General features: G+C 40.5%; 1 protein-coding gene across 2 annotated transcripts in view; it reads right to left on the bottom strand.

The window, feature by feature from the left end:
- Positions 1 to 13,722, bottom strand: part of GUCY2C (guanylate cyclase 2C) — a 78,262-nt gene extending 64,540 nt beyond the window's left edge. Inside the window, exons 1-2 of one of the 2 annotated variants that reach the window (XM_019937330.3) lie at positions 13,584 to 13,722; positions 1,494 to 1,606 (exon numbers count right to left, since the gene is read on the bottom strand). In XM_019937330.3, coding sequence (XP_019792889.1) covers positions 1,494 to 1,562 — 69 coding nt within the window. In that variant the 5' untranslated portion in view covers positions 1,563 to 1,606; positions 13,584 to 13,722. Of the gene's footprint in view, positions 1 to 1,493; positions 1,607 to 13,583 lie in introns of those variants that run through there. The other variant, XM_073789024.1, reaches the window with a different exon arrangement.
- Between the last annotated feature and the right edge of the window lie 9,439 nt (positions 13,723 to 23,161).

Genomic DNA, 23,161 nt, shown 5'->3' with positions numbered 1-23,161 from the left:
AGCAAGGGGAAGGCTCCCAGAAGGCTAGAAAGCGGGCCTCTCGAGATGTTAGAATGTAGAGCAGAAAGGAGCCGCGTGCATGCCTTGGGCTGGGCGAGGGCCAGCCGAGGGATAAAGGGGTCCGAGAGGGGAGAGGCTGCGGATGGAGGGAAGGGCATCCCACTGAAGGTGAGCTGACTGACGTGACCCTGGACTCTATCAAGAGGAGGATGTCCAGTGGTGGGAGAGGGACTGGCAGACTGTCACATTAGCAGTTATCTGTAGGTCAAGGGGTGAAGACGCTAGATTTGGAGGTGCTATGCAAGGACAGGGCAAGTTTCGGGTTTAGGGAGAGCTACAAAGCGGGGCTGGAGAGAACAAAATGCAGTGTGGCCGGGTGAGAGACTATAGATCTTAATTCCACTCTTTCTCAAGGGGAAACTGATTAGGAGCATTCTGTTGTTGGTGTTGGAGAATGAGGTGGGACCTCCCACCTCCGGAGACAGGGATGAGGCACACCTGTTTATTAAACTCCCCTTGCTCGCTCCTTGCCCTCCCATGATCAAGAATGACCACTTCCTGGGCTCCCCTGGTGGTGCAGTGGTTGAGAGTCCGCCTGCCGGTGCAGGGGACGCGGGTTCGTGCCCCGGTCCGGGAAGATCCCACGTGCCGCGGAGCGGCTGGGCCCGTGAGCCATGGCCGCTGAGCCTGCGCGTCCGGAGCCTGTGCTCCGCAACGGGAGAGGCCACAGCAGTGAGAGGCCCGCGTACCGCAAAAAAAGAATGACCACTTCCTGACAGGAGTGCGGCCAATCTGGTCGATGTGATGTTACTGATGAGAGCTTCAGAGCCATGGATCTGTGCCCAGTGCTCAGCTTCCTGGACGGCCTTCCTTTAGGTCTCTGTACCAAAGGGACATCTCACACCCTACCTGCCTCTAGAGAGCTTGGACTACTCTTCAGTTCCAGAAAGCTCTGGTTGGGGATGGAGTTGGCAGGAGGAACTAGGCAAGAATCTCTGTCTTCCCATTTCTACGGATTGACATTACAGTTACTACTTTAAAGTTAGGTTTCAGATTCAGCCCTTAAGCGATAAACCTGCGACCGTGCATATGGTGATGACTGTAACAGGTGTCTGGTGTAAGGCTTTAGAGTATATTTTTTAATGGGGCACCTCAGATTTTTCTTGAGGGACACGAAGGCAAACCAGTTAATACCAACATTTAGATTTGTTAAAAGTTCTAAAAACAGCTGAAAACAAAATAATTCCCCTCCATACCACTGAACGTGTACAGACAGAACATAGCTAAGGTTCTCCCCGCTTTCCTAGATTCCTGGAGGGTGCCTATCACTTGGGAAATAGATGGGGATACAGTCAGAGCACCTGGTCCCCAAATCACTCAGCTGCATAGCTGGAGACGATGTGAGAGATCCTGGCGGGCCAGTGCCCGAGCTCACGCTGCGGCCCTCCTGAGGCAGGAGGGTGTGAGCTGACTCTGCGAAGGCAGGTACTCACTGAAATCGTCCTGAGTAGGTCGAGGCCTTCACAGGTGCTACTCCGGCAGTCACTGGACTTATAAATCATACCATCCGAATTGATAAAGCTGGCATTCACGGTCACATTTAGGCCTATTATCCAGAAATGAGGGGAAAGAGAAGGCTAGTGTTATTTCTCAGGAAGTTTATACCAGCCATGAGACTTTATTTTTCTACCTCTCTAGAAAGAGGAGATCTAGAGAGGTAAGTTAACTTGCTCAGGGTTCCCAGCTGGCAGGGAGTGGAGCTGGGTTTTGAACATAGGGCAGTCTGATTCTGGAACCAATATGCTATAGAGCAGTGGCTCTCGAAGTGTGTGCCACAGACCCCTGAGGCACCTTGAGACTCTTTCAGGAGGTCCATGGGGTCGAAACTATTCTATTAGTTTAAGACATTCACGAGCATATAGTGAGGTTTTCCAGAGGCTACATAATATGTAGTATGGCAACATTTTAATTGCAGAAGCAGATAGGAGAATCCAACCATTTTCTATTAAGCCTGATATTAGAGATTTGCTAAAATGTGAATTTCTGCCACTTTTCCCACCTACTTCTAAGAGTTTTTGGTTTGAGAAATATGTTTTCTTTAATATGAAATTTTATTTATGTTAACAAATTCTTACAATTGTTATTTTAACTGCATCAATAAGAAAATATTTTGAACATTTTTCAGTTTTAATTTCCCATATAATAAACATTGATAAATGTAACATAAACGAAACGCTTTAGAACCCATGATTATTTTTAAGCGTGTAAAAAGGCCTTGAGATGGGAAGTTTGAGAACCACTTCTGTAGAACGTACTGTGGTGAGCTGCCGCCTCTCATGATTATGGTGCTGTGATGTCCTTTTGCTTACTTTTATCTCCCCAAATCCCAAGTGATTTCTCAAGAAAATACTGAACACTTTTTAGACAATGGGATGGGATGACTTCAAATCAGGCTTCACTTTTGAGATATGCCTGGTAACGTGTTCCGACACCACAGCAACAAACACAATATCAACGTCCTTCACAAGCACAACAGTAAGAGCAGCAACAATAAAACAACAGCCATTTATGGAGCTCTGGCTATGTATTAGTCAGTGAATTAGGTACTTTATGTGAACCTCCTCATTTAATTCACACCACACCCACAGAAGGAAACTACTATTTATCGTCATTTTACAGGTGAGGGAACTGAGGCTCAGAAAATGTAAGTAACTTGCGTGAGGTCACTGGTGATGAATGGTTGGATAAAAGGCTGGAATATGAACCAAGGTCTGTCCGATTCCAAATCTCTGCTTCTAACCACAGTGTCCCACTACCTTATTTTCACGAGCAATGGATGGGTAAAGATCTTACAGTGGTGACATGATACACTCTGTGGAATCTGACAGATAGGGGTTTGACTCTCATTTCAAACAGACAACTTGTATGACTGCAGCAAAGTTGTTAAACCTCTGCTGTGAAACAGTGTCAGCAGTGTTGATCGTACAGAGCTGTGGCGAGTAAAGAGATTCTATATCTTACTTAGCACTTGACAGGTACTCAAAAAACAAGAACACCAAGTTCAGGGAGACCAAGGGAAATAGCTCGCATGAGATTGGCAGGGACTCCAATTCAGGTCCTCAGACTGCGAATCAAATGTTCTTTCCACTATACCACACTGCCCAGGTAAATAAGGGGATTTTATTAAATGACCTCCTAGTTCCATTACAGCGCTAGATCAGATCCATCCATTTATATCTGAATCCAGTCTCAGAAAGGACTGAAGAAATGTATAGTGCACAGAAGACAGTTATTACACATATATGATCTATGATACCTATTGCTATTATTACCACAAAATTTAAATAGAGAAAATTAAGACATCCTCTCCTTAGAACCATAAATAACCATTAAGATGTATGAAATACTCATTGACTCAGTAATTATACTTACGGCAATCTCACCTCAAAGCATGGAAAAAAACTATGTACATAAAAATGTTTATTGTAGTAGTTTTTAAATCATCGTGAGAAATTAAAAACAATGGAATGTCCTACCATAGGGAATTATTACATGATTTGGGAGGATATCTACTCTAAGGGGTATTGGTCATTCGTTCACATGATGCTAAGAAGATTATGCAGCTCTAGGAAAGCCACTTGTAGAATCATGTGAAATGAAATAAGAAGGACAGAAAATTGTTTCTGTGCCATAGTGACCTCAACTATGTTCTTAAAAACAAGAAACTCAGAGGCATATGAAAAGATACTGGAAATATCCAGGTGGCTGGAAATTATCAGGGGTGACTTTTTCCCCTTTATTCTACATGTTTTATCTACTGGTATAGCTTATTTTAATAATTAAGAGATACATGCAAACTAGCATATATAGTATGGATAAACAACAAGGTCCTATTGTAGAGCACAGGGAACTATATTCATCCTGTGATAAACCATAATGGAAAAGAATACACACACACACACACACACACACACACACACACACACACACACACAACTGAATGACTTTGCTGTACACCAGAAATCAACACAACATTGTAAATCAACTATACTTCAATAAAACATTTTAAAAAGTAAAATAAAATAATTTTCTTATACCCCCCAAAAAAGAGATACAATAAAGAACTTCAACACTGAATTTGACTGCAAATTTATCATATTGACTGTATCTCATAATAACAGCCACCAGAGATGTCAAGAGTGAATAGATGGATTAAAAATCCCAGTGAAAGAGTTAGCACCTGGATCTTTACTTAATTCATCTTCTTGACTGGTAACCCTGTGAAATCTCAGACACAGACCAAATCTTGCCTCTGAGAAGCTACAGAAGGAAACATAATGCCTTCCTGATGCTGAGTAGTGTTATCTACTTAAGTCCAGTTAAGTTAAATCCAGCTTTAGCTGGGACATTTCACTGCTGTGAACACCTGGGTCGGGGCCATCCCCAAAGCAGAGTAGATCATGAGTGAACTCATTGAGGTAGGGCTCAAATCCTTCTCTTTGAGGATCTATTGCCTTGAAATAGAAAAGGCCTGTGGGCCAGGCCCTTAGAGAAGGTTGGGTGATCAGGCAGAGAACACAGGTCTTCGCTTAGCAACCCTCTGACCCCAGAGGTGGTAACAGGGAGGAGAATTCTGTTACCATCTTCTTACCAGCTTCAAGCAGACGCTGTCTCACTATTTCCATTCCCGCGTTCACCACATCTTTCAAGTTAACCTGGGACTCTGGGAAGGCCGAGTTGTTCACCATCAGCACAGTGATCTCGTAGCTGCCATTGTGGCAGTTCTGACTCACTTGGGAGGTCCAGAACAAAAGCCCTGGTCGGAGGAGCAGTGACCACAAAGCCAAGGCCAACAGTGGCGTCTTCATGACCTCCCTCACCTCAGCACCATACTCCTTGCTTTACTCTGGGCCTTTCAGGGAAGCAGGAACTCCAAATGAACAGCCTGTCACTGAGTCCCGTGGTCTACTCTTCCCCACGCTCCTTTCTGGTCACCCCACTGGTCACGTGGACCACAGAATACAGCCTTCCTGTCGGCAATTAGCAGCTACATTACAGTCGGAGATAAACCAAAGTTCACTTTGCGTGTTTGCTCACAGAAAGGTCAGAGTTATAAACAAGATTACCTGCGCCTCACCCAATTAAAAAAAATCACTGGTGACACATCACTGAGAAGAGGGAAAAGAGGAAGAGGGCAGTATTGTATATACCAAAAACGCTTTGTAAGATGGAAAATAAAGGTCAAAGTGTTCAAGGCAAGCACAAATATGATAGATTATTAGCTTTTAGGTTATAGTTGCACATTGAAACTGAATCCTTCACATTGAAACTGGATCCTTAACTAGGAAGATCTGTGTTTCACTCACCCAGTCAGCAACTATTATTGGGACTTGACGGGGCATTGGAAGGGCACTGGGCATACAGCCATGAATGACATGGATACATTAATGTCTTCATGGAACACATGTCTACTGGTGGGGAAGACAAACATTAAATAAATAATTATGAATAACTAAACTCAACAATGAAAAACAGTGCAGAGTGCTGTGGGAGCACATGGCAGATTAACCTAACCTATTCTGGAAAGTCAAGGACGCGTCCCCGAGAAAGTAACCTTTGAGCTGAGCCCTGGAGGATGAACAGGTGTTAGCTGAATGGGAAGTGAGGGAGAGCATGTGAGGCTGGGACAGAGCTTGTGCAGAGGCCCAGAAGTGGGAGGGGGCATGGATATTTGAGGAACTGAAAGAGATATAGTATGGCTGAAGTGAAGAAAGCTAGTCCAGGGCAGTAAAGGATGCCAGAGGAGTAGGCAAGTGTAGGCCAGGGGGTTTCCTGTGAGCCATTACGAATTTGGAACTTTACCCTAAGAGTCAAGAAAGGGACATGATCAGATAAATGTTGTAAAGAGCACTTAGGCTGCCATGGAAGAAATGACCTAGAGAGAGGCAGGAGTGGGGTCATGGATCAAATTAAGAGGCTGCTTCTGTGGTTTAGGCGAGAAGTGAAGGGGGCCAGATGAGGGCCGTGGCAGTGGAAGTGGGTTCAAGAGACATCTAAAAGGTAAAATGATAAGAAGATATTTCATTGGACCTGGGGCATTAGAGAGAGGGAGGAGTCAAGAGTGACCCGTTACACACTCAGCTGGGTGGATGGGAAAGCTGTTGACTAAGCTCTAGGATTCTGAAAGCAGCAAGAGAAAAGTGACTCATCACATGAAATGGAACCCCTATAAGACTATCAGTGGATTTCTCAGCCCAAATCTTGTAGGCAAGGAAACAGTGCAATGATATGTTCAAAGTACCTGAAAGAAAAAACCCTGCCAACCAAAAATATTATACCGGCAAAATTATCCTCTAAAAATGGAGGAGAGATAGAGTCTTTCCCAGATAAGCAAAAACTAAGATAGCTCATCACCACTAGACCTGCCTTACAGAAATGCTTAAGGAGTTCTTCAAATTGAAATGAAAACATACTAAACAGCAACGCAAAAGCATATGAGAGCATAAATCTCATGGCAAAGGTAAATATATTAAAAAATGCAGACTAGGGAGGGGGAAGGGTGAGCTGTGACAGGGCGAGAGAGTCATGGGCATATACACACTAACAAACGTAGTAAGGTAGATAGCTAGTGGGAAGCAGCCGCATGGCACAGGGATATTGGCTCGGTGCTTTGTGACAGCTGGAGGGGTGGGATAGGGAGGGTGGGAGGGAGGGAGACGCAAGAGGGAAGACATATGGGAACATATGTTTATGTATGACTGATTCACTTTGTTATAAAGCAGAAACTAACACACCATTGTAAAGCAATTATACCCCAATAAAGATGTTAAAAAAAAAATGCAGAGTAAAGTAATACTGTAATGGTGGTACCTAAGTTATGTTTAAGCTTAATATAAAAGTTAAATGATAAAAATTTGTTATTGGGCACACAATATAGAAAGTGTGGGGACAGGAGAGTAAAAGTACAGAGTTCTTGTATGCAATTGAAGTTAAGGTGTTATCAACCTAAAACAGATGGCTACAACTACAAGATATTTTATGCATGCCTTGAGCTAACCACAAAGAGAAACTATAGTAGATACAAAAAAGATAAGAGAAAAAACTTGAAAGCAAATCATTACAAGAAAACCATAAAATAGCAAAAGAAGACAGCGAGAGAAAGTAGCCCTACAAATTTTCCCCGGAAGTAACTCTATTTACAGTTTAAAACTGACCAAATACAATATATGAAATGATAAATTCAATCAATCATGGTGGTCGGCCGCCAAAATTTTTTTTTTAATTTTATTGGAGTATAGTTGATTTACGGTGTTGTGCTACAAAAAAATTTTAATAAAAGCTGGGCTGTTGCCACTCTTCAGGTTAACCTGAATGGCCCTCTAGTGATTTACCATGTCCCAGCTGATCACACCTCTACACTGGGAATTGCATCCCCCACTGCAGGGCCTACAAGGAGAATGGACTTCCTCAGATCATGACATGAAAGAGATCTTGTGAGTGATCATGGAAAGGCTGCCTCCAGACCTCCTGGGACAGGACAGGAATTGCCTGGTGTAACACTCCCTTGACTTAGCCTTGTCGGTTCTACTGTTCATCCCAGGTGAAAGAAGAAATGCATTCTGGGTACTCAACGAACCAGACATTAATAGAAGGGATTAGTAAAATTGAACGGGACAGTATTCGTGATTCTCCTCATTTTATAGTAGACCAAAACCTGAAAAATAGGCTGGTTCTAGAAATCCACTCAGTGATTGAAAACAACCAGAAATTATGCTTCTTTTACCAGAAGCAGAGGAAAGAAACAGAGTGATAACCAGAAGTGGGGATAGGGTTATGAGAGGATTTTTAAGGGTGAAAGTTAGTTGAGTTATTTAAATGTTGATAAGGAGCTGGTGGAGAGGGAGAGGTGGCAAATGTGAGAGAGGAGGCGTAAATGACGATGGCTCCAAGAAAATGAGAGGCAATGGGATTCCAAACATGGCAGAAAGAACAACTCTTCCTTATAAAAGGAAGAACGTGTTGTAGGATGATTGTGTATGTTCCTGAACAGAACTTGGATCCACCCACCTAGATACGCAGCAAAGCCAACCTACTGGGTTGTGGTGAAGGAAAGCTCAGTGTTTACTGCAGGGCACCCAACAAGGAGAATGGGCAGCTAATACTCAAAAACCCAAACTCCCCGATGGTTTTCAGAGAAATGTATTTAAAGGCAGTGTTGGGGTGAGGGTCGCAGGGTGTGTGATCAGCTCATGGACACTTTTCGGATTGGTAGACAGTAAGGTGACAGGGTGGTGTTTCAGTAATCTTGATCATCAATTTTCCAGCTCCAACCAGTCTATGGTCTATGTGTTCAGGGTCAGCAGGTTCCACCTGGTCGGGGGTCTGGTTTCCGTAAGAAATAACTTAAGAATGTGTGTCAGACACTGTTATCTGTTTTTCTCAAGGAGAACTAGGACTTTATGACCCAATCCTTCAATTTTACTTATTGCTTAAGTTGTTATCACCTTCCTTGCTTGACTGCCTTTTCTTAGTTCCTGCTTTTGCCCCTCCTTAAATGATTAATTGCTTGAATCTGTTTTCTGAAACAGGCCAGGGAAAATAAGGTTGTTTTTTTTTTCTAAAGGTGGGAGTGGGGGAATATGGAAGGGTCTGCAATCACGAAGGCCCTGCAGGGATCTGCTCGGTTTCATATATACACGTATATTTCTAGACTTGTGGGCTGGAAGATGAGATCATTTATGTATGATTGTTTAAATTTATTTTCTGAAGGAGGTGAGTCATTGGCTGAGAATGAAAGGAGAGCTGGGCTAGTCAGAGGCTTGAGAAGGGAGGGACTTGAAAAGTTACTGTGATGAGTGAGAGAAGGGACTGATAAGAGATGTGTCCTAATGTTGTTTGTCAGTGGTGAGATTCGGAGATGAGTGACTGAAAACTGGCCTTACTCAGCCCAGCTTTATGATTTTCTCTAGCAATGTTTAGCTGCCCAAGAGCAGTACAGGAAAGCGAATGGTTGGGCTTATTCAGGTATGGTTTTTCCAGGTAGGTGCAATGAAAGAACAAATGGATAAAAAAAAAATTGAACAAAGTCAAAAGAGTGGAGAGATGGACTATAAAATCTAAATTGAATAACAATGAAGTGCATGCAGGAGGGGAGTGAGGGAAAGGCATAAAGAAGAAGCTTGAGGGAATTCCCTGGTTGTCCAGTAGTTAGGACTTCATGCTTTCACTGCCCAGGCTGTGAGTTCAATCCCTGGTGGGAGAACTAAGACCCTGCATGTCGCATGGCACGGCCAAAAAAAAAAAAAAAAAAAAAAAAGAAGAGGCTTGAAGGGATGACGGTACAATAGGCAGGCAGAAGTACAGGTGGAAAGGGGACAGCTGAAACAAACAGCTGGAAAGATAGTGTTTGCATTAGAGGGTGGGTTTTCTGAATTACTGATTTGAAAAGTTCAAGGTGGCTGAGGGGGGGAAGGAAAATGTTTTTGAACAGAGGAGTTTCAGGAACTCAGAGTCCAGTCTGTTGGACAGGTCACCTCCTGGGTATGAAAATCAACCAGACTGATAGCAGGCCCTTGTTGGGGAGGAATAAACCAGGGAGAATATCCAGGACTTCAGTAACTGACAGTGGTTGATGAAATGGGATAGAGAGTATCCTGGCTAGATGGTACATGCCTCAAGAGAACAGAGGTATTTTTTTTTTAATTTTTAAATTATGAAGTAGATCATACATGTAAAGGAATATCTACCATGAATATATACAAATTAAAAGAATAATAAAATGAACACTCATGTACATACATTACAGCCTAAGGTATAAAATGTTACTAGAGCCTTTGTACTCTGTGTGCCCCATCCCTAACCCATGACCCCTGCTTCTCCCAACCTAGCCATGAGGTGTACAGAACAGTCCACAAAGAGATACAGGATACTGAGGCATGTGTTGAGCATGGCATAGCAATATGGGGATGAAAAAAGGCTAGAGAAGATATGACACCAAGTACCCATGTTTGGGGGGATGAGTGATGTGGAATAAGGTGGGTTCAATTCTAGTGTCTCCTGGAGGGAGGACGGTAGATGCTCAGACTTCATAGGATTCAGCTTTGATTCAGAAGGAAGGCACTGGGGTTATTTTATGGGGGGGGTACGTGGTGATGAGTGACTGAGAGTGGTCAGGAGTGGGTGCCCCTGGATACTTTTAGTGGACGTTAGGAAGAATGGAACAGCAGGCTGCAGAGAGGCACACGGCCATCACATCAGTGATTAACCTTTGCTACAGGTAACGATTTTATATGTTGAACATTTGGTGGCCACTGTGGACTCAAACTTGGTTGTCTGTTAATATGTTGCTATTCCCACTTCCTGTGGTAGGAGAAAGAGTAGACTGTTTTTGTTTTTTGATTTGGCCGCAAACTGCAAATATGAAAGAAAGCCACGTCAAGGGATGGACGAAGTTGTAACTGTCAGGTGCTTTTAATTCAGATGTGAAGACAGAAGGCAGATGCAGTTCTGGGAACCCTTTGGTTATAGCATGGAACCAGGAAGATTTTCAGAAGGAAACAAACAAGATGACAGTCCTTTCTGGATCCTTTAAGGCAAACATTATGTGTCTTCTTTATGTTGTAAAACTACCAGCATGTAGATCATGATTAAAGAGAGGCAGGTTCTGCTGGGAAAGTTTCAAGGGTCAAAAACAAATAATGGAACACTGAGTTGCCAGATTTATGAGATATACTCTTCAGTAGAACACGAAAGCCCTAAAGATATGAGAAAAAAAGGGAAATTACTCCTCATGGGAAGGGGCAGCTGAGCAGGTCACCTGCATGTGCCGCTCTTTCGTTTCTGGCGAGACTTTGGGTCTCTTTTGTATGCTTCTCATTAAGATCCCCTGCTCACCTTCAGGCCTATCAGAGTACTCGGCATCTCTACAGTCTATAGCAGTCCTAGGCTTCCTCTCTCCCTATCTCAGTGCAGATGCAAAAGTGAGTTTACGGACTAATGTAACTGATAGAACTAAAACGTGAAAGTATTTTTTTAAATAAGCACAAAAGTAGAGATTCTGATCGGGATTTATTGAGGAAAAATGGCTACAGTAAAGTACTTCTCTTTTTCCAGTGTTATTGAGAAATAATTGACACACATCACTGTATAAGTTTAAGGCATACAGCATGATGGTTTGCTTTACATATATTGTGAAATGATTACCACAATAGGTTCAGCTAATAACCATCTTGCCACATAAATACAATAAAAAGAAAAGAAAGGAGGAAAGAATAAAGGAAAAAAAATTCTCCTTCTGATAAGAACTCGTGGAATTTATTCTAACAGCTTTCCTATATATCATATAGCAGCGTTAGCTGTAGTCATCATGCTGTACATTAGAGTATTTCTGAATGGACGATTTAATAGACGCACCAGATTAGCTGAAATACACCCTGAATGCCTGCAGCCAGTGTTCGTGAATACTTCTGCTCCTTCCGATTAAGTCATCTGCTTACCAAGGGTCCCTTGTGCTTGCGCCCAAATTTGCCAAACATATTTATTAAATTATGTCCTTAATTAAATGTTATGTAATCTGATAAAATACATACAAAAACTGTTGGAAATCTTAAACAAAGCAAATTACTAAGAAAACTGCTGTGGCGAGACTGCTATAAAACACCAGGGAATAACAAAGAAACCTAAAAGAAATTCTGTCCTTAGAGAACTTGTCAATTACCTTAAAACATCAAACACCAGAAGTAGCACAAGATGCACTAGGGGTGTGGTTTACTTAAGAAAGCTGATACGGGGGGAGGGACAAATTGGGAATTTGGGATTAACAGATACACACTACTATATATAAAATAGATAAACAACAAGGATCTACTGTATAGCACAGGGAACTACATTCAGTATCTTGTAATGACCTATAATGGAAAAGAATCTGAAAAAGGCACAACTGAATCACTTTGTGTCACAACTGAATCACTTTGCTGTATACCTGAAATATTGTAAATCAACTATACTTCAGTGAAAAAAAGAAAGAAAGAAAGCGGATACAGAGCTCCAACCTGGCTACTCATGCTTAAAGAACATTACTTGGCCTGACATCAACCAATGGGTGAATAAACAAACATGAATATGTTTTGAGATAAAATAAAACTTTTAAGGTATAAATATATAATTTTTAATGATTCCTAGTTTAACTGTTTATTTCCTGTGAAGGAAATCCTTACTGGTCCTATTCGCATAGGATAACATAATGCCAGATGGGTTCAGGTAACTAAAAGGCTATACGGTTTTGCTGAGCACTAAAATGGATTTGGTTACGCAAACCTTCTGAGTTAGGCATAGAGAGATATAAATTGCTTTACATGATAAAATGAGGAAAATGTGAAGTTCCCAGGGCTAATCCAGGAACAAGGGAATGAGGAGGAGAGATGGAAAGAGATAAAGGGAAAGAGATGGGAGCTACATAGAAATAAATGGCCTGTGGGAAAGGCCTAGTGGGATGCAGGCTGAAGACATTTAAGAACAAGGATGTATAAAATAAATAAGAGGTTGCTCGTCTTTTCCTTGAGGAAAAGATGCCTTACTTCATCCATACAACAGATATTTATTGAGCATCCTCTAATCGTTCTCAGCATTGGGGTTATACAAATGAACACATTTCTGCCTTCATGATAATTGTATTCTAGCGGGAATTTAAAACTGATAAAACTGGGTAACGGTTCCCAAACCTTCAGTCAAGTCTGTGCCAGATACGACTTGCCTAACTTTTGGGAATTATGGAAAGGTGCTCATTTCTGTGTCTAGATTCATGGGGTAAGAACAGGAGTAGGATGGCTAGGTGACTCTCAGAAGCAGGAGTCTGAAGTCAGAGATGATCATGGTAGTTTAAGACTTCAGGGTTTGATGGAATATTGGGAAGTGTTTTTGAACTTTCTACAAGGATGAGATGAGGGTCAAAGTCATGTTATCTAGATCACAAGGCCAGGTGACCCGACTGACACCCAAATCACTATTGTACACTAGGGCTGCATATCTAAATTCTAGCATCAGTGCCTGGGCGCTTCAGGCTGACAGGCTTGTTTCTTTTCCCTGTTATGCCTGTTTCCTCTTGTCTTCCCCTCTCCCATTCTCAGCTCGGTGCTCTGTGATGACCTAGAGGAGTGGGATGGGGGTGGGGTGGGAGGGAGGCTCAAGAGGGAGGGGATATATGTATACATATAGCTGAATCACTTTGTTGTACAGCAGAAACTAACACAACATTGTAAAGCAATTATACTCCAATAAAACAAACAAACAAATAACAGAAGAAACTCTATTTAAACCCTGAGCAATGTCTTCCTCTCCCTCCTTCCCCAGCCCATTTTGTACAGTCTTCTCATATGCTCAGGAAAGGCTGGAGTAGGTCATTGTTATACACTTGCAGGGGCAGCTGGAATTCTGTTCAATTTCTTAGTGACTCTTGGATTACCTCCTCTGTCCAGGTGGCTAGTTTTATGTACTTAGGGAAATATGTGCTGGAGACAGTAGTAATGCATCTTAGCTGCAATAAAGTTCTCCATGCTCTGGAAACAGCTTTGTTTGTTTTCTCTTACCTCCGACACACGGAAGGAAACAGGCCGTAGGCTGCCAGGAGTGGTTGGTTGGGTTGATACGTCAATCCTGAAAAAGGAACTCTGTATCCTCCTGTAGAGAAGCTGGACATTACTCTTCCCCACCACGCCAAGGCAGCTGAAGGATTACTTCCTCCTAGTTATACGGGTTAAAATAATAGCTTGGAAAGAAGGAAGAAAAGTGATCAGTCCCCTGAAGTGTAAACTCCTTACGAACAGAGTAATTATCAGTTTTGTTTATTGATGCTTCTTTACAAAGTTGGAAAGGTAAGGCAAGCATTTAAAGAACAGAATTGTATATCTTGAGGTAAAGAAGAGCATCTTTGAGTTTCAGGAGGCAGTTCGATATTCTTATACAAAAAACCAAGACCCACAAAACTTGAAGCTGGATTTGAATTGTGTTTCAGCTGTTTGTTAAGCATATGAACTCCAGCAGATTACCTACATTTGCTGATCTTTAGTTTTCTTATTTGTAAGATAAATTTAATTTCTATTCTAGCCAGTAAGCCTGAGCTGTGACCCTTGTTGGAGTTTGGAGGTGGGTAGGTGTGCCAGATGATTGATGGTATTTGCCCAAACAACATTCACTCACCTGGGGTTGAAGAGTCACACCACAGGTGATTCACTCCCAGGGAAACAGCCAAACAACAGCTCCATATTATTCCAGCCTGTCTCCAATCCAGTCCATACATGCAGACCTTAGTTCAAAAGAGAAAAAGACCTGGAATAAAAACCTGGAAGAACCACCTGATAAAGAAGTCAGCAGAATATTAAGTCATACATATAACTGCCTAGGGCCACTCTAACAGGCTCTATCACACAAAGAAGAGGGATGTCGTACTTCACTTGATCAAAAACTGGCAGCCTGCTCTGGCACTTTGAGTGTCCTCCATGGTGGTTGTCGGGATTGCTGGAGCTGTGGTAGCACCCCGTGGGGGACTTCGATGTGTGAGCAAACTGCACTCACCAGGTGACAGAATCCACTGGAGACCCTCATGCTCAGTGGGCCCACAGCAGTTCCCGAGACAAACAGACTTATTGGACAATATTCAAGACATGCCTAGCAACTTCTAGATATATTCACAGGAGCACCAGCAAGTGAAAATTAAGTTACTACTGTTGCGTGAACTTCACAGATTCTAGCACAAGGAAGTTTGGTTTAATTAAAGCAGAAAATGGTATTATAAAGTTCCTGGCACCTAGATAGTTATTGTTATTCCTTGATGCCCTTCTCTAAACAGCAGCATCAATTGCTCCTTCCTTTGCGCTACTTTTGTGTATAGTAGGTATATCTTCTCTAACTTTAATTGAACATTTATTTAATTGAAATTAATTGAATTGAAAAAGCGAAGTATATGACAACCTCACTTTATTAGAAAAGAATAGTAATGGAAAGAAATTTCAGTTGTATTCAAGAAATACTTATGTGGCTAGATGTGATTAGAAAATTGTCCCTAAGACAAATATTTGGAATCTACCACAGGAACAAAAATTTAAACTACATTTATTTAGATATATTTCTTTATATTTAACAGTGAATCAGCAGGATATATTTGAAAGAAAGAAGTTCTGAAATGTAGAGTGGTAGATACTCCTTTTCACCTTATGTATGAGATTAGGAAAAATGAATTTATCGAATGCTTAAAACTTGGCAAAATTATTTGAAGGAGGAACAAATGCCTGATGAAATAGGATTAGATGGAAAGGGATAAGAAGATCAGGGGAGAAAAGTCTTATTAATGCTTCAAGATTGCAGAAACTGGTCGCCCAAGACACATCATATCAAATGTAGTAGACGCGACCACACTTAATATATTTGATATGCATCATTTTTCTGTAAAAAATTTTTCTGTAAAAAATTGAAAGGAGTTTTATAGTTTTGCTATCAGTTTTGATTTTGTAGTTATCTTTTTTGAATTTGGAGCCAAGACTTCTTTCTTTTAGGTCTCAAACACCTTTATAGGCTTTTAAAACGCTCAGAGGTCTAGACAGTGACAGACTGTCCCTGATAGGTAAGGATGTAAAACAGACTGTGAGAGGGCTTCCCTGGTGGCGCAGTGGTTGAGAGTCCGCCTGCTGATGCAGGGGACACGGGTTCGTGCCCCGGTCTGGGAAGATCCCACGTGCCGCGGAGCGGCTGGGCCCGTGAGCCATGGCCGCTGAGCCTGCGCGTCCGGAGCCTGTGCTCCGCAACGGTAGAAGCCACAACAGTGACAGGCCCGCGTACCGCAAAAAAAAAAAAAAAAAAAAGACTGTGAGAAAGAAACCAAGCCCATTTACAGCTGACACCCACAGTATCCCTGTGAAATAAAAGGAGAGACTATTTAACTTAAGGTGTTTATCAGAGAAATGGAGGCCAAGAGTCAACAAAACAAAGTACAAAGCTGTAAATTTGTCGGGAAAGAATATACAATTATATTGAGCATGTGAATGTAGAGGCTAGTGAGAATTCTTGACATAAATTTAGAAACTTGCAAGGGTAGTTTGAAACACACACGTGAAATCAGCAGGAATGATGACAATGATACTGGAAGGTTGGATTTTGCTGCCGAACCAAACTTGGGTCTGCTTGCCTGCACATAAAGTCAACCTACTGGGTTGTGATGAAGGAAAGTGCACTGTGTATTGTAAGGCGCCAGACAAGGAGTCTGGGGCAGCTAATGCTCTAAAAATGCAAACTCCCCAGTGGGGTTCAGGGAGGCATTTTTAAAGACAAGGTGAGGGAGGGAGTCACAGGGTTGTGATCAGCTCATGCAATTCTCTGACTGGTTGACAGGGTGAGGTAACAGGGCAGGGTCACAGGTTTAACACTATCAATCCTCAGGCTCCAATAAGTCTGGGTGCTCATGGTTATCAAGTAGTTAACTTCTTCCATTTGGTGGGAATTTTAGCATCTGTAAAACAACTCAGGAAATGTGCATCAGATAACTGTTACCTAGGTACTTCAGAGAGGAGCTAAAGCAGAGAACCTGAGGGGGAGGGGTCTGTCTCAGGAAGGCCCTTCACAGCCCCCCCCAACTCAACACCACAGAGGGGTGGGCTGACACCTGAGCCAACCCTCCAGCCCGACCCCTGGACACACCTCTACCCTCACCCCATATAAGGAACTAGCTCGCCCCATCCCCTCAGGGAAGCAAGCTAGCAAGGGACTGTTACTTGTTCTCGCTCCCCCCTGCTGCAGCAGGAGCCCCAGTAAAGCCTTGCCTGAACTTCTTGTCTGGCCTGTGATCAATTTCTATTGATTAAGGAAGGCCAAGAACCCTGGTTGGTAACATTTGGGTCCAAGGCTGCTTGGGTGGTAAGTAGCAGAGCCAGAATTTGGATCGGTTTTGCCACATTCCAGAAGCCTAGGCTTCTCCACTCTGAGCTTATTAATTGAGACTGGGGGCTGGGGGCTGGTGAGGAGGGCAGGTGGTGAAACATCTGGAGGGCAACGAATTAGACGGACTTAAATAACAAAGAAGTAGTTTACGGAAGCAGAGTGAGGAAATTTTGGAGGGAAATAAAATTTGACACATAAAGGTGTAAAAGAGTATAAAAGGATAATAGACATAGGAAAGCAAAACAGGTAAAGGGAAAATGGCAAAACCTTGAAAGCGTTTAATTTATAAGGATATGATTTTGTGCCACACAAGGCATTTTGTTTAGTTAGCTTTTATGAAAAAAATTATAAAAATGAACTGTCCCAGTACTTGCTGTTGGAGGCAGGGGAGAGAAATAATTTTCCCTCTACTCTTCTGAGTTCTTAGCTGAGACCCTTGTAATAAAGGACAGATTAACAAGAGAAAAACAAACAGAAGGTTATTAATATGTATACATGAGGGAGATAAGAGGTACAAATTTCCAGTTGCAAAATACATGATTCACAGACATGATATGTACTGTGTGGGGAATATAGCCAATAACTATGTAATATCTTTGTATGGTGACAGATCATAGCTAGATTTCTCATGGTGATCACTTTGAAATGTACAGAAATATTGAATCACTATGTTGTGTAACAGGAAATAACACAGTGTTGGAGGTCAATTGTATTTCAAAAACAAACAACAAACTCATAGGAAAAGAGATCAGATTTGTGGTTACTGGAGGGTGGGGGGTGTGTGTGGGAGGATTAGATGAGAGCAGTCAAAAGGTACAAATCTCCAGTTATGAGATAAATAAGTCCCAGGGATGTAACGTACACTATACACTTTCATGTATAACATACAGCAGCGGGCGGGGGCTACAACGAAGAGTAGCCCCCGCCCGCTGCTGTATGTTATACATGAAAGTTGTTAAGAGAACAAATCCTAAGAGTTCTCATCACAAGGAGAAATAATTTTTTCCATTTCTTTAACATTGTATCTATGTGAGATGATGGCTGTTCACTAAACCTATTGTGATAATAATTTCATGATCTATGTAAGTTGTCATTAAGCTGTACAACTTAAACTTATATAGTGCCCTATGTCAATTATATTTCAAAAAAATGGAAGAAAAAATACAATAAAACCTGTTGGAATAGTTCAAAACAAGTAAATAAATAAATAATAAAGGATCTTTTCAAATCTTCCCTCCCCCAAATACAAAACAAAACGTATACTTTATGTATACGGGGTAGATTCCCAGGGAAAAATGAGTAACTTATAAAATGGCTTAGAATTCAGACTTAATAGGGAAAGGGGAGGAGGGAGGTAGACCTCTTGGGGAGACTACATGATTTTTAGGAAAGATGAACGGACCTTTAGACGAGTAGATGGGAAGTATGTTAGTTTGTGACACAGTCTGTCTGGATGCGGTGTCCACTTTTATTCTCCTCTCCTGTGACAAGAGTCAATCTTCCCTGGTTGACGAAGCTCCCAGGGAGGGGATTTATGACAATTGAACTCCTTTTGAGGATCTGTCTTTAGGCAGATAAAAGGAGTTCAGAGAAAGCCCCTGCTTGTATTTGCTGTTTTTCAAGTGACTACAGCTCAAAATAATCAATATACCAAAGGGGCATTTTTTGGGGGGGCTGCATAGTCTGTTATCTTTCAATGCCTACACTTTCATCCTAACAAATCTCACCCATGGCTTTATATAATCTCTAGAAGGTGACTGAACTTAAGTTTACATCTTAAACCCTGAACTCTTCCTGAACTAACTCCAGATTCAAATATCTGTCTTGATATTTCTACTGGGACGTGGCATAGAAGCCTCAAACATGGCATGTCTGGAACAGAACTCTAGATTGCATTACCCTGTATCATGTTTCTCTTCCAGTCTTCACCATCCCAGGAAATGGAATCCTCATCTACCCTATTCAATCAAAATCCTAATAGCCATCCTTGATTTTTCTTTGCTTCATCTTCCACATCCAATAGGGTATGCAAATCCTATCAGCTCTGCTGCCACAATATTTCCCCAAAAGGTTCACTCCTTCCCTCTCCCTTATTACCACCCTAGTCCAAACCATCATCTCTTGTCTGAGATGCTGTCAGAGCCTCCTAACTTGTCTCCCTACTTCGGCTTCTATCCTCTTAAAATCCATTTCCTACACAACAGCCAACAGATTTTTTAAAAAAACTACTAAATCAGATTATGTATTACTGCTTCCTAAAACTCTCAGTGGCTTGCTGTTATATTTATTATAATAATAATGACCACGTATAGTATTTGCCAAGAGCCAAACATAATCTAAGTGATTTATATAAATTAACTTAATAATCACAAAAATCTATGATATCAGTTTCATTATTATTCTTGTTTTTCAGATGGGGAAACTTAGGCAAGACTGATTAAGTAATTTGTCTGAGGTCATACACATGCTGAGTGTTGGTTCTGGGATTCAAACCTAAGCAATCTAGCTCTAGAGTCTGTGTTCTTAAGCAGAATATTGTACTGTCTCTCAGCAGAACCTGAATTCATAAATTTACATCTCCAGTTCTTAAACTTTTGGATCTCAGGACCCCTTCTTAAAAATTACTGAGGACCCTAAGAGCTTTTGTTTATGGGGTTTTAACTACTGATACTTATTATACTGAAAATAAAAGAGGGATTCCCTGGTGGCACAGTGGTTAAGAATCCACCTGCCAATGCAGGGGGCACGGGTTCGAGCCCTGGTCTGGGAAGATCCCACATGCCACGGAGCAACTAAGCCTGTGCACCACAACTACTGAGCCTGTGCTCTAGAGCCGCGAGCCACAACAGCTGAGCCTGCACGCCACAACTACTGAAGCCCATGCGCCTAGAGCCCGTGCTCTGCAACAACAGAAGCCACCGCAATGAGAAGCCCGTGCACTGCAACGAAGAGTAGCCCCTGCCTGCTGCAACTAGAGAAAGCCTGTGCACAGCAACGAAGACCCAACCCAGCCAAAAATAAATAAATAAAATAAATTTATCAAAAAAATTATTTATTTTAAATAATAATGTTAAACCCATGACATGTTAACATAAATGCATTTTTTTGTTGGTGTAGCCACTATGGAAAACGGTATGGGATTTCCTTAAAAAAACTAAAACTAGAGCTACCATATGATCCAGCAATCCCACTCCTGGGCACATGTCCGGAAAAGATGAAAACTCTAAGTCAAAAAGATACATGCACTCCAATGCAGCACTGTCTGCAATATCCAAGACACGGAAACAACTCAAGTGTCCATCAACAGATGATTGGTTTAAGAAGATGGAATATTACTCAGCCATAAAAAAGAATGAAATATTGCCATTTTCAGCAACATGGATGGACCTAGAGAATATCATACTAAGTGAAGTTAGACAGAGAAAAACAAATATTATATGATATAACTTGTATGTGGAATCTTAAAAATAACACAAATGAACCTATATACAAAACAGAAACAGACAGACATAGAAAACAAACTTACAGTTACCAAAGGGGAAAGGGGAAGGGATAAATTAGGAATATGGGATTACAAACTACTACATATGCAATAGATAAGCAAGAATTTACTGTATAGCACAGGGAACTATATTCAATATCTTGTAATAACCTATAATTTGAAAAACGATATATATAATTGAATTACTTTGCTGTACACCCAAAATAACACAAGATTGTAAATCAATTATACTTCAATAAAAATATATTTTCATGAAAAAAATCTGTATTTTCTTAAAATAAAAGCTGATGTATAGAGTGATTTTGTTTTGCATTTTTGCAGATCTCCTTGATGTCTCTTTAATAAAAGACAGCTGGATTCTTATATTTACTTCTGCATTCAATTTGTTTTAATTTGTTGTTTTGGTTGAAGTATATGAAGAAAATCTGGCCTCACATAGATATGCAGCTGAAAAGGGGGGGGGGGGGGCGGAGGTATTTTCATAACCTTTTCAGATATCCTTTGATTTTATACCCAAACTTGACAAGTGATAGTTTCTCAAAGGTTAGTTGAAATTTGAGATCTGGAACCATATCAAGGAAATTTCATACCCTGATATATTAAAATCTATTGAGCTATCATGCACTTTGATTGAATCTTTCACACATGCATGATTTTTAACATCATGAATCAGTTAATTTGGAAAATACTGTTTCACTGAGTTCTGCAGATTTTTCAAATTTTAACACATCGCATGATACAGTATCAAAATATCGCATTTGTCGTGTCACTGTTGGTCTCATTAGAAATGTCAAGTATCAAGAAGATGTCAAGCTCATGGTAGCAGATACAAGTTTTCCAAAATTTTAATTTTTACTTGTATGCATGACTTTTTATCATCGGTAACAAATACTGTCAGTTGTGTTCCTTGAAGTGACAGTCTCACTTGGCTTACTTTTTGAGAAAATGTCTGCAAACATTCAAATCTGAATAACCATCATTTGTCTTTCAAGTAAAAATGTTTTCCATAAAAAGGTGACTAGTTCAGCTTGCAACTCAGTCATGCAAATGATATGTGATGGATGAAGAATATAATACTAGTATAGTCTGGGTATCACTACCTTGATGTGCTGAGGTTATAGTAGTTTTACCCACCATTGCTTCTGAACTATTAACACTGATGTCAACAAAGAGAAAAAGGCAAATAAAATGTTAGTATTCTTCTGAAAAGTTTAACTCTGTGACCCTTTAAAGTGCCTTTACCCAAGGAGTCTACAGACCATACTTTGAGAACCACTGTTTTACATGGTAATTGTCTTGCCAAGTTGCATGTCTCCTCACCTATCCCGCTCTGCCTTGCTAAGTTCCACTCACTTAAGGACATCTGCATCAACTGTTCCCTCTGCTGGGAACTCTCTGACGCTGCTATCTTTATTGTTATCAGATTTCAGCTCAAATGGCACCTCCTAAAGACACTTCTTGTGATTAACCAGTTTAAAAGACACCTCACTCCCCTAGTCATTCTCTATTATGTTACTATGCTTTACTTTCTTTATAAAAGTTATCATCATTTGATATTATCTTGTTTATTAATTAATTAATTTGCCTCCTCCATTAGAACTTAAGGTGTAGGAATTCAAGGAATTGAGCTGTCTTATTCATTTCTGTATCTCCATCTCCTAGAACTGTGCAGTCAAAATTTAATAAATATTTTAAAAGACCTTGAGGAATTAAAAGCAAAAGTAGATATTGCAGTAATTTGAAAAGCACAAAGCATTATAAGGTGGTTTATAAGTTTTCAATATTAATCTCCCAATGAGTATTAACTCCTGACACTTTTCGTAGTTTATAATCAACTTTAATGTTCTCTCCACACCAATATAGAACTTGTATTCTTTTATTTTTCCCTTCCCATTTATTACACTTGGATGGAATGCAAACTATTTTAGGATATAGATGAAATTAGAAAGGCACTTAAAATATTCTTCTAAAAAAAGAAATTTCTTCCACAGTATTTTTAGAGCATAGTGTGTGCAAAGGCTAATATCTATGAACACGGTCAATTTGGGGTATTAGACATCTTTAGTATACTGAGCCTCCTTACTCAGGAACATGCTCGGTCCCTTTACTTACATCTTTATTGATGCATCTAAATGAAGTTTTACTATTTTCAACATAAGTATACTGTACACTATTAGAATTATACATAACTATTATATATTTATATATGTTTGTTGTTACTGCAAGTAAATTGTAAGTTGTGTTTTTAAAATCTCATTGTTTATAGACAGAAATTTAAATTTTTTTGTATTGATCTCATATTGGCAATCTTGCTAAGTTCTTTTATTACATACTAATAGTTTGTAGATTAAAGTTTTTTATATATGAAAGCACATCATTTACTAAATGATTTTTTTCTCTTTTTTTTATTGTATTGTTCCTAATAGATCTCAGAAGATTGTGCACCTTAGTTTGCCTAGGTGTGTTGGTAAGATAGTTTTTATACACTTATTTTCTCTCTTTTCTTACTTACTGTTTTCACCTAGTACTACATATCTTGTTATATTTTCTATTTTAAAGATAATGATTTTTAACATTTCGCCATTAAGTATGAAATTCACTGTAGGAGTTTAGTTTTTATTTTATTTTTTTAGATTCTTTAATCATGTTAATGACATTTCCTTCTATTTCTAGGTTCCCAAGTTTCTAATCATAAACGATGTTTTAGTTGTATTGTCTTTATCTATTGAGATGATC

The sequence above is a fragment of the Tursiops truncatus genome, chromosome 11, assembly GCF_011762595.2.
Source record: "Tursiops truncatus isolate mTurTru1 chromosome 11, mTurTru1.mat.Y, whole genome shotgun sequence".
In the NCBI taxonomy this organism is placed as follows: Eukaryota; Metazoa; Chordata; class Mammalia; order Artiodactyla; family Delphinidae; genus Tursiops; species Tursiops truncatus.
Note: the sequence above shows the minus strand (reverse complement) of the source record. Positions and strands in the feature narration are given on the sequence as shown.